The sequence below is a fragment of the Agelaius phoeniceus genome, chromosome 2 (genome assembly GCF_051311805.1).
Source record: "Agelaius phoeniceus isolate bAgePho1 chromosome 2, bAgePho1.hap1, whole genome shotgun sequence".
NCBI classification, from domain to species: domain Eukaryota; kingdom Metazoa; phylum Chordata; class Aves; order Passeriformes; family Icteridae; genus Agelaius; species Agelaius phoeniceus.
In genome coordinates this window covers 109023641-109036336 of record NC_135266.1, presented here as the reverse complement: position 1 = coordinate 109036336, position 12696 = coordinate 109023641, and the positions used below count along the sequence as shown (strand labels likewise).

The following is a 12696-nucleotide window of genomic DNA, read 5'->3' as shown; positions in this document are numbered from 1 at the left end:
CTTGCCCCCTCTGACTGATGTTTCAGGCTTGACCTCATGTGTAATGGGGGAATATAATTTTCCAGAATATTAAAGAAGCAACTTAGCTGTTTGAGTGTGATAATGATACTGTATATTCTCTGATATTAAAATGTCATTTTTTTCAACCACTTTAAGAGCATAATGGGGATTTTTTTCATGGAAATAGGGTCCTTTCATAAAATGTTGATGGTAGTGGTACAGTTATAACACCCTAGAATTTGCATGCTAAGCAGAAGGACGGGGCTAAAATTGTTGTGTGGAGGCAGCACCTTTAGCAGAATACTAACACAGGGCATATGCAGATTTAGAACTACTGCAGAAAAATTCTTATCAGGGGCATGGAAATCTTTATTTCTTTGCACATTTCTCCTCTTACAAATTTTTGACTCCTTCAGAGCGAAAGGATGATTATAAGAAAACATACAAGTATGGTCAGCTTTTAAGTCTTTCATGTACTACAGGAAAAGTGATGCCAGCTTCATTGGCAAGACTGGAGCGTTTGCTTCTCCTCTTTTAACAGCAGAGGCTACAACAAATGAGGTTCCTTCAGATTTGGCCTACTGAGGGAGCTTCCATCTTAGGAACTATGGGAAGAAGTTTTTCACAACACAAGCCAGCATAGCTTGCTATTTGAGAGAAATACCTTTTAAATCAATTGCAATCTAGCTTCATTTGCCATTCTTGCTTTAACCTTTCATTGAAAAGCAGCTAAATGGTTGCTTCTGTCCTTGCTGCCTGAATTCCTTTATCCTGAATTAGATGATAGAGACATTTCTGTGTTGGTTGTTGTATTCTTCCTTGAAAAAGAACTCTCTTCTGCTTGTGAAATAAGTTTGGGGAGTAGTTAAGGAAAGCACTGGAGCTCTGGTGAAGTGTCTTCTCACGTTTTCTTTTTCCCTATTTGGTCCTTATATATTTTTATTGATTTCAGTTATCTCTTTATGAGGTAATTTGCATGGCCAAGACATGCAGGCTCTTAATCTGGTTCTTTTTCTCCATTATAATCTGATCTGAAGGAAGGCCAGTGCAGCCAGCAGCTCCTTGCAAACTAAACATCAGAATCTTTGTTTGGAGTGTAGAGAGAAAAATCTTTCTATACAGAATGTGGACAGATATAAAGATGCACACCCTTTTTTGCCATATGAAAACTAGTTTGTGATGAAGGACACTTCTTGGCTGAGCTGTGTCTAAAACCCCTTGGTTTGTGTCTGTAAATTTGGAAATATGCTGTGTTAGTCACGCTGAAAATACTGTCTGTAATCCAGCACAATTCAAAAAACCCCAAAACAAAATGTAGAATCTACTACTACTACTGCTGCTGCTACTACTACCAGAAAATACCTGAAAATATTTGATATTTATGATAAGTGAAAGGAAATAATCTCTGCAGTCTGTAGAAATTAATTTATTCTTCCAGGAGGTAAATTCTTAGTTACAGTTAGTAGATGCCTTGTCCTGGAGCATAATATGTGGAAGATATTGAGAGGGATTGCTCTTCCTACACAGTCAGTCAAATTAATAATTAGATTCCCTTCTCCTTATCTATTTTCAATTTTCAATCAACCTAAGGGATACTCTCAGAGCTGCGTGCCTGAGGCATCACAGATCCTTCAGGATTTAATTAGGTTTCCCAGTGCTGCAGCATGCTCTCTGAGGCCTGTCAGTTACCCTTTCTCACAGGAGTTAAAATTACTCTTTATATGACTTATCAGATTTGGTCATTTAATTGATTCTCAATTCATCATCTAATCCATTTACAATTTCCTTTCCACACATGGAGATACTGTTATAGGCTGACAGCTATGCTGCCCAGTAAGATTCCAGGCAGTACTTAAACCCCAAATCTTAAATGAGTGAAATAAGTTCAGACATTCTGAGTGGTTTCTATAATTTTTGTAATGGTTTTCAGTAACTTTCAGCCATTGGTTTTTAAAGAAATCTTTTTTATTTTCATGGATACTGCTTCTTAAGCATGCCTTTCTTTCTATTAACAATTGGGAGTTTCTTAATGACAGTAATGAATGACAATAAATATATTTATTTTAAAGCATTTCTATGCAGTCATAAGTTTATTGCCAAATGCCTAAATATTTAATTGCTTTTGCAGTGTAACATATTGCTCGATTCAAGCATATGACATGTATTTGCCATCAGCACCTTTTAAATATGTGATCCAGTTGGTGCAGCAGTCCTTGATTTCCTCCTACTGCAATGGATTAGAAGCAGGGTGGTCTTTTATTTGCTGACATGTCTTGCAGAGTGTCTTAGGGAATTACACTATTCCAGAGATGGTAATTATTAACCTTCAATAGATACAAAGATCCTAATTGGATGATGCTGTATTGAATCATCAAATGGTTTAGTCTGGAAAAGACCTTTAAGCTCATTGAATCCAGTTGTTAACTCTGCACTGACAAGTTCACCACTAAACCATGTCCCAAGTGCCACATGTGCACATCTTTTAGATCCCTCCATGCATGGTGACTCCACCACTGCCCTCAGCAGCATCTTCCAATGTCTGAACACCATTTCAGTGAAGAATCTTTTTCCTAACACCCAACCTGAACCTCCCCTGGTGCAACTTGAGGCCGTTTCCTCTTGTCCTATCCTGCCTTGTTATCTGGGGCCAGAACCCACCTCTCACCTGGCTGCACCCTCCTGTCAGGCACCTGTAGAGAGTGACCAGGTCCCCCCTGATTTTCTCCAGGCTAAACAGCCCCAGCTCCCTCAGCTGCTCCTCCTCAGACTTGTGCTCCAGGCCCTTCCCCAGCTCTGTTGCCCTTCTCTGGACACACTTCTGCACCTCAATCTCCTTGGAGTGAGGAGCCCAAGACTGGACATGGGATTCAAGGTGTAGCCTCATTATTGCCATGTGCAGGGGGACACTCACTCCCTTGGTCCTGCTGGTCACTCTATTCCTTATTCAGGCCAGGTGCCATTGGCCTTCTTGGCCACCTGGGCACAACCTGGCTCATGTTCAGCTGCTGTCAGCCAGCACCCCCAGATCCTTTTTGGGTGGGCAGAGAAAAAAAAATCAATCAAAGCCATGACTTTTTTGAGAGAATGCATTTTAAAACAACCTAAAGGCTACAGTAATGGAGACAGTACGTTTTGTTAATGTTTTAGAAGTGTGGTCTGATTTCACTGCTACTGTTTTCTACATCTGTCACTTATATTTAGCTCTGTTGTCTTGGCTCTGTTTGTCAGTGCTAAAACAAAGCCATGTTTCTTTGCTGCTTTGACTGTCGGTGCTCTCTGCTGGTGTCATCAGCCAGGTGGTGCTAATAATGTTGTACTAAATTACATAGGATGGTAACATGAACTTAATGCTGCTTTCTGACACCTTTAATCTGTTAATGTTCTTACAGCAGAATGTGGTAAAATCACAGTAAAAAAAAATCAGTAAAATCTTTAGCAGATCTGCGTGTTTCATGAGAGGCAATTTCCCATTGCTGGAAATTCTGCCTTACTCTTCTGGGTAGTAGGAATGCAAGTTTTCTGAACCTAAGCATTCTGTATATACCATTCATTCTTTAATTAATTCTTTGAGTAATTCTTTTTCAGTCATTCAAGTTAAATGCTATTCTTCAGCACTCTTTACCTCTTCCAAATTTCTATATGCCTCTTACAATGTCTACCAGAATCTAAAAAGTGGTGTCATTTCAAAATTAAAAATAAATCATTGACAAAATGAGAACAAGCATAATAATAGAAGACAGTTCTTAAATTGTTTCAGTGTCTAAAAGAAAGGTCTTGCATTCATTTTCCTTCATTCATTATTTTCTTCTATTCATTAACCCTTCAGTTTCTTCCATAGTGACATCATGGAGGAAGTATTTATGAACCAGCTGTTTAAATTAGTTTATCTCATTGGTAATAAAGTAGAAAAAACACACTTGTTTTACTGAGGGGCTTTAATGGTTGTTTTCTTTCACTAAAGATCTTGAAATAGAAATATGTATGATGTTGTGATCTCAATTACATAGACTCAGGTAAGAGTCTGCACTAACTCATACAAATACATGTGACTGCTAAGCAAAAATCCATTTGATTTTAAAGTTCTTTGTTTCTTCAGACTTTGGGGTGGTAAAGTTTGCTAATGGGCAGAGTTTAAAGCAGAGCAGGACAGCACTGTATGAGTAGATGATGTTGAATGTGTGATCATAGCTGTATAACCAAGGATTAAAAGTCGATCCGTGCTGTGCTGGTGCCTTATTGCTTTAGAATCAGCCTCTTGCAGAGAGCAGCCTCCTCTGCCTGGCAGCTGTTTGTTGTGAATTCTCACACTGTACAGCCAGAGGGGCTGTGCTCAGAGCATTGGCCACGTGTCCAGTGCTGATTTGGGTTTTGAGGCTCAGAGAAGGCTGAGAGACTATCAGAGATGTGGGTACTGAACTAATTGGCATCTGCCTGCCTGCAGTAGGCTTTTGTCTGGCTGAGCAGGGGTAGCAAGAGGTCAGAGTGCTGCAAGGTAGGAAACATAAGAGAACTGGAAATGATGGAAGTGAGGAGCCCTGGGCACACTGGCTGTGACTTTCAGCCTCTTGGAGCCTTGTGGAAGTGTAGACATCTTTTGAAGCATTCCATGCGGTGCTGCTGGACCTGGTCACTGCACGGAATTATTGCCTGCATTGCATGAGTGGTCTTGTTAGATGATCACAACAGTAATTTCTGACTATTTATAGCTCTACTCCTTCTGTTCCCTTTTAATGACTATTTATTTTAGTTAACACCAATGTTGACCTGGTTTTAACACCTTCAGAAAGGAAAAGAAAGCATTTTTTCAGGGAATAAGTTTTTAACATTTTATGGCTGCATGGAGACTTTTAGGGAGGTCTCTTCAGAAATATTACTTCTCATTTGTAAATGATCAAGCTTTTTGGTCAAACCAGGTAACAGTTTAATGAGGTCTAAAATATAATATGGTAACACATGGGTTGACTTAAATTTGATAATGCATACCTTTGTTTGCTTCTTTTTTGCTTAATTAGGTGCTCTAACACTTTCCTGTTAGTGGCATGCATGTATTAAAAATTATATCCTGACATCTGTATAAATTTCATGCCAGCAAAGTCCTTAAACAAGGTACCATAATTCTGGCTGATGCTTAAGCTAGTTGTAATTAAAATTAAGCACCTGGTTTGAAGCACTGTTCCAACTGACAACCATCTTATATTTGAATGCCAAAAATGTCTGGTGTGTCTCAGTAAATTTGAATTACAAGTTCAGTAGGTAGTGGGGAAAAGGGATCGTTGCTGATCCTAAATTACAGGAAGAGTTCTGTTTTTGAATAACAACTCAATCCTGACTAAGCAATAATTAGTTTCTCTTTGATTACAGCTTCATGGGATTAGAAGAGTTATATAACCTCCTGAATCCTATTTTTGTTTTCCTTATCTTACGGGCTTTCAAAGCAAGCTCTCATTTTTGTTGTTTTGTTCATCATACTTTATTAGTCAAATGAAGTATTAGGTGGAAACTTAGTTTGTAAATACTGCTCTTTTGTTGGGGAGGAAAAGGGAAACACAGAAATACTTTTTATCTAATTAAAGGAAGGAAAATAGTAGAATTGGTGGATATTAAAAAAAAGTTAAAATCTATTACAACTTTTAACAAAATTAGCCAAAAGGCAGGGCAGTGGGCCACTAAGGTTTGTATTTAGCTTGTTTGATGTCAGGAGGGTTTTGTTTGCTGTTGGAAACTTGCTCATTAGCTGAGGTCTAGTTGTTCAAAGAAATGTGATGATAATTTCTTCTGTTTATTTCACTTTCTTTTTCCACCGTTTTTGAGGCACATTCAAAGAAAGACCCAAATTATGTTCATGCTGAAAGAGTGGAGCTTGTTGGGATGTCTTCTGTTAAATAATTGTGCCATGCTTTGGCTCACCAGTCTCTCTGTAAGAAGCAGACTTGTAAAATGGTGTGTTTTGTGGAGGATGGTGCAAGAGAGTTAATGGGAAGGAAGTTTGAGTGATGCTTTTGTATAAGAATTAAAATGGATTAAAATTGCCTTGGTCTGATTCAGAAACTTGCAGCACAAGCATCAGCATTTCCCTCTTCCTCTGTTCACTGGGTGACCGTGGCTGTAAGATCTTGGTTGATTAGGAATCCCAGTTATATTCTGGTGCATTTCTTTGAACTGATCTGGCATGAAGTGTCTGGACTGGAACAGACCTGTAATCCAAATTTTCAGGAAATTTTCTGATTTCCAGATCTCAAATGGTACCACCAGTTAAGGCATGACATCCCCAATGTCTGATGGTAATTAGTGTGTTCCTTACAAATTCATTCTTTTCAAGTATTGACTAGAACTTTCTGGTTGGTTTATTTTATCTTGTGTTTTAGATGTCCCTTTCAAATCACAGTTGCTAGAAAATCTTAACCAAGGTCTGGCAGAAATGGGGAGGAGAATGTTATATCTATGAAGATGCTTTAAAAAAAAGAAAAAAAAATCAAATGTCTTCTTTATATATCTTTTTTATTCCAGCTGCATATATGTAGAAAGAGGTGAAATTTCACCGTTAGGTGACAAAAAGCATTTGCTGTCATGGATTGCAAAGTATACTTCTAATATAAATTAAAAAGGAAATGTTTTCTCAATTTACAGTAAGCCTTGACTATGAAGAACAGGAAAGAAAAAGTTAGGGTTTTTTTTCAGTAAGGGATGAAAATTTTAGATTTATAACTTCATGCAGGATTGCCAGGGCCTGAGGCAAACAAAACAGAGCATGTATCTGCTTTACAGCTGCAAAAATAATTACGATGACTATCTGTGGAGTAATCTCTAATGGATTATATTTTGTTAGCATTTCATTATGTGATGTTAGAGCCAAAATAATTCATAGTAAATGAGGAAAAAAATACTTGTTTTGAAGTATCTGTGGCCTGGACCTTTGATGTCCTCCTAGGCATTCTATTTAGAACTGGTTAATTTGTGAAATGTCTTGGTTTGCAGGCAAGGTACTATGCTTGTCAAGCTATTATAAGACTAAGGAGTGTAGAAATTACAGAGGTAATTTGGTTTTATTATGTAAGTACTGGACTTCTTTGTTGTTTCAAAGGTGCTAAAGCCATCTGAGGTGCTATCTGATAGTCCTTTCTCTTAGGTTTATGAGGTCTTTCGGACTTGAAAAGCACTTATACTTTATTAAGATCACTTGATTTAATTTTTTTTAAACTTCAGGCTGCTTCTTTTTATATGTCTCTTAAATTTATCCAAGTGATACAATCTTCAGCAGTAATAAGAAGCTTCTTACTCATGGTCAAAGCACCTCTTTTTTGTGTTGCAATAGAACTGTGGCATAGCAAATAAACTCTTCTGCACTTTCATGTGCTGTTGGCACTGGGAGCTGGATCTGTGGGAGAGAGGGGTTAGTAACTTAGGGCAACTTCTGTGTCTTCTTCTTTAATGTTCTTTAATTTGAAGAAGTGGGAAGAAAACCAAAAAAAGTCATAATACGATCAGTGGCTCCAAGCCAGATTAAGTCTCTAAAGTATTGAGTAGAAAAAATTCTTGGACTTCAATAGAGGCAGTGTCCAGCTATCCATTTGCACTACATGATTTATAGTGGTCCATGTGTCTGGATGGCTGGAGGGTTTCTTGGGAACACAAGAAATTGTCTTTGGCTGTTAACACCAAATTCAGTGTAAGCGGAACAAGGATATGTAATGTTTTCAGTGTACATGAGTAATGTTTTAACACTTCTGTAACCAAAGATGAATTTGAAGTGCAATTTTGGTGCATCAATATATAAGGGGATACAGTAAGGAAGATGTAAGAGAATGTGGGTTGAAGTTAATAAAGTTTTGTTGAAAGCAGAAGGGAGTTTAAAGGATTGGTCTTTTGACTTACCTTGCTGAATAGCAGAAAATGACATCATTCCCCTTTTTAAAAACATGGTGTTATAGCTGAAAATATTTTCCATTTTTCCCAAGTTTGTAGAAGGAAAATATCCATGAGTCTTGGCTTTTAGGAAGATACATAACTTTAATCTCAGGTGCAGCATGTTTTCTCAGGTTTTTGTACAGTAAGAAATAGGTACGTTTTGTTGTGTTGGTTTTGGGGTTGTTTTTTTTTAATAAACTCTGTACACTAGGTCTGTTGAAGAGACCTAATCTGTCCAAGAGAACATGGTCATTCAAAAGCATCTTATTGTTGTAGACTTGATGACCTCCAGGGGCTCCTTCTAATCTAAATTATTCTATAGTATCTTCTTTAAGTACTATAATTCTGTTGTATTAGTTTGTATTGTTAATGTGATTGAGCCATTTTATCCTTGACTATACTCTTTCAGAGCATCAGAACGTCCTCTTTCCAGGCATCCAGAAATTTCAGTAATTGAACTGAAATATTAGAAATGTGAGTGCTTCAGTGTGGAAGGGGATTAGTAAATTCAGATGTTTGGTGAGATCTGTACTATATCTAAGTCTTTTTGACACACAGATATTCTTTGTTATTTCTGGAATTTATGTCATTTAGTTAGAAAAGTGGCAAAATATTCTTTATTTATTGTTTTTGATTCATGCCTACACTTCTGTATCCATGTGGAACTTTCCCAGTTGTACATTAAATTATAATAAAAGTAGGTATGAGGAAGGTGTACATATCTCTGTCCCAAAGCAGGTGACCCATTTGCCCTCAGACCACTTTGGAAGGACTCATCAGCATAAAGGATCTTACAGAGAGGGATGGCTTTGTGGTAGTACTGTACATGCCAGTTTGTAAGAACAACCACATTCCTTAACAGCTGACAATAAATCCCACTTCCCCTTGAAGCAGCATTAACAACCAAACCCCATTCACTAGTGAATGTCCATGTATCTGGGGCCCATGGCTTGGAGGATTTTTTTTTTTTTTTTTTTTTTTTTTTTTTTTTTTTTTTTTTTTTTTTTTTTTTTTTTTTTGCTGCAGCTTCTTGGCATTATTTATTGTTGACACAAGATTGTTGCAGGTAGCAAGAGTGACATACAGCTCTGTAAAAATCCTGAGAGTCCTTTGGGTGCAGTGTGCTTTTCCATTACCATACCCTTTGTTCTGTGTGGATGGAGGAACAGCAGTGGAGGGGACTAGAACATTGTATCTGTTATCATTTGAGTTATTTATTTTTAGATTAAACCTAATGCCACTTAGTTGGCAAGGCTTAGAAATGCCATTATTCTGTTAAACCATGTCTCTGTGTAGTGGTCTGTTGAGCACAAGATGATGTCTGTACTTTCCCAGAAAGAAAAATAATCACACAGCTATTGATAAAATCCATGGTGGATGACTGGAGGAAACTAGAGTTTGCTAGGCCTGGGCCTGGGCAAATGATGAGAAAGAATAAATTCTAGTAATGAAGCTACAATAAAAATGCTTCTTTGTGTGCAAAGGTGGTAATTGACAAAAGGTGCAAAATCAATTTATAAATGAAGGGTGTGGTCCTGGTTTAGGCTAAGTGACAACTACCAGAGAACAGGAAAGGTTTTTAATATTTTTTCTTTAAAAACACACAAGCCAAATTGCAAAGATGAGTTTGGCTAAGGCTGGGCAAATGTTTAGTGATTTGTAATGTCATCAAAGAACTGGGAAGTTTATTTAGTTCATTGATTTCTTGCCCTAAATTCAGGGATGGGTACAATTTGTATGGCCAGTGGCCAACCTTTGACCATAAACCTCTGAGTTACTGGCAGGCTGACCTCGTGTCTCAGGGAAAAAGGGACAGAAAGCAACTTCTGCAGTGCTTTCCCCCAAGTCACATTCTACCTGGGCAGAAGACACTCTGCCATCTTCAGCTGAGACAGGAATCATGGAATGCTTTGTGTTGGAAAGGACCTTAAAGATCATCTCACTCCAACCCCCTGCCATGGGCAGGGATGCCTTCCACAGACCAGGTTGCTCAGGGCCCCATCCAGCCTGCCCTTGAACGCTTCCAGGGATGGGGCAGCCACAGCCTCTCCAGTCCATGCCAGGGCCTTGCCACCCTCACAGTAAAGAATTTCTTCCTAAGATCTAATCTAAACCTGCCCTCTTTCAGTCCAAAGCCATTACCTCTAGTTCTCTCACAACATGCTCTTGTTAAACATCCCCCTCCAGCTCTGTGGATTAACTGATCTGTTTGTTAAAGTAAAATGCAGTGACAACGGGCACCATTAAAGGCCAATACAAAACACTTTGCTGCACTATTAGTATATTATTGAGTAATTTTTTGCTTCATTGCTTTTATTCTTTCAGTTCTACGTGATGACTTCCGACAAAACCCCTCAGACGTCATGGTAGCTGTGGGGGAACCTGCAGTGATGGAGTGCCAGCCCCCTAGAGGTCACCCAGAGCCAACTATATCATGGAAGAAAGATGGGACCCCTCTGGATGACAAAGATGAGAGAATTACAGTAAGTATAAAAAAGTTTTTACCCAAACAACACAAGAATCAACTGATACAAATTAATTTCTTGTCTCTTGAGCCTGTGGGCATCTCTGGCTGTGCTGTCCTCTCCAGGATGTGTCCTGTCTTTGCCCCACAGGCAAGGGCTAGTTTGCATTTAGCTTGGAATGTAACCTCTCATCTCCTAGTACTTCATTGCAGGGTATGCATTTGTTTGTTAAAGAGGCCTATGCAAAACCTATATTCTTCTCTTCCTTAGAAGAATTGGAAGCTTGTGGAAATGAAATTCATTGTGCTCATCACTGTCCTATAATTTTCATACCTTTCATCCACCTACACATTTTTGCAACCTGTAATATCTGCCTTTGGTTGGAAAGCAAAACTACAAGTAGTCTCAGTGAGATCTTTTTTAATTCTGCTGAAAATAGCACATGCAGGAAAGTTGTGTGTTGTGTTAGAAAGGATTAAAAGGCTTTGGGGATATAGACACATTTCTTTAGAGAGATAATGGCTTATCCCACCATCTTACATAAATCTGTTCTTTCATTAGAGGTGTTGTCATACTCATTTGTATCTGTAACTTGCTGAATACAGTGCATGACTATTCCAGAGTATGGATAAAGCAGCTCCTCAAATCATGAAACTATCCTTTTGAAACAGTAAGCTGGTGAGCCTAAAGGCCTTGCAGAAACGGCAGTGAAAAATGGGGTTCAAAAATCATTTATTTGCTGCCAAAGTGGTGATAGGAGAAACATCTTTCCACATGAGAGAAACTGTGTCATCTGGAAGCACCTACTGTCCTGTTGGTACTGGAAAGATTTCTAATGTAAAGCAGGATTAGAGGCTCATACCTTTTACATGCCTCGATCACATACCAAAATGAGGGAAATGTTTAATGGAAGTACTCTCAGACCCCAGCAACCTAAGTATAAAATTACCATTTTGGTTTGAGATTGAAATTGCCTGTTATCCCATTTATTTTTTACAAACAGCACAAAGCCCAGGCATTCTGCAGTTGTGCTGTATGCATACATTTAAATTTTTAAGTACCCTTCCCAACCTATACTGATTGCTGGCTATTAACTCTATTCCTCCAATCATACTTGCTAAGAACTTGCAATTTCCTTTTCAAATCTCCTTCCAACCGTGACAAGTCAATTGACCTGAGATAAAGAGAAGATTCCAGTGCTACCTATGTTGTTGTTTTTTTCCTTCAGGAAGAGCTTTCTAAAGTTGCATTTTTTATTGCTGTAGTTTATTCTTGCAGAGGATTTTCAGGTGTTGCCTATTAAGTACATTTCTTTTATTATAGATGAAAACTGTTCCAGCTGCCAGAACAAAGACATACCCAGAACAAGGGTAGCTATCACTGACTGGCAGTGTTAAAGCTTTTCTTAGGATGAAATAAAGCCCCTCAGTTTGGTTTTATTTTCTGGTGTTTGTATCAAATGCTCACCCACACAGTATTCTTTCACCATGTCATCTGGCAGAGTTATTGTTCATTATCAATGTTGCCTCCCAGAAAGAAACAAATGAAAGCGAGTTTTGATGTAGGTGTAGATTCACACTTGTTTCAGGTACCCAAATGAGGGTTTGTCTCCAGAGGTGTAAATTAACAGAGCTGCCACAGCCCAGCTTAGCTGTGTCATATGTGCCTGGCATTGTCCTCAGCAGCACTATTGATATCAGGGGGGCTCCCTGACACAGGCCAGAGAGCCTGAAGCAGCATTGTAATGCAGATTTGCATCCTCTTACAGCTGTAGCAGGATCTTGCCAAATGGATAAATATGCATTCAGATGTACCTCTTTACAGCTTTGCAGTAACCATCTGTATGATCTTGCTAGTGTGGCTGGGAGGGGAGTGGGGATTGGGACCTGGAATGGACAACTTATTAAAGGGCAGATGGGAATGAAATGCTAATTGTGAAACCTGACTTAGAATAATTCCATTTCCGTTCATTTATCTCCTTAAAGGCATTTCTATTTCAGTTTGGCAACAGGAATGAGAAAAAACCTAGAAGAGTACAAAAGCTGAAATAAGGATGAAATTACAGGGTTTAAATGACAGGTTTCTTTTTTTTTTTTTTCATGTGGTGGCAAAATTTTGATTGGCTCAGTGGCAGTAAATTTCCATAATACAAGTGTGACTTTGCTCTTTTTAAGCCATGAAATTAGCAGATCAGGGAATGTCAACCTATATGTCTTGGTGTTCAATGCATATGTAATACCAGTGGGCATTTAATTAATGAAAAAGCTTCGGTGGCTCCACTTCTAAAGCATTTCCAGTTGTTTCCTTTCTTATAGGTTTGTTGATC

At 38.5% G+C, this 12696-nt stretch overlaps 1 protein-coding gene across 9 annotated transcripts in view; it reads left to right on the top strand.

Moving 5' to 3' along the window:
* Window positions 1-12696, top strand: part of ROBO1 (roundabout guidance receptor 1) — a 687829-nt gene that overhangs the window by 564133 nt on the left and 111000 nt on the right. For all 9 annotated transcript variants that reach the window (XM_077174535.1, XM_077174531.1, XM_077174536.1 and 6 more), the window contains one exon: window positions 10231-10388. In XM_077174535.1, coding sequence (XP_077030650.1) covers window positions 10231-10388 — 158 coding nt within the window. The remainder of the gene's footprint in view (window positions 1-10230; window positions 10389-12696) is intronic.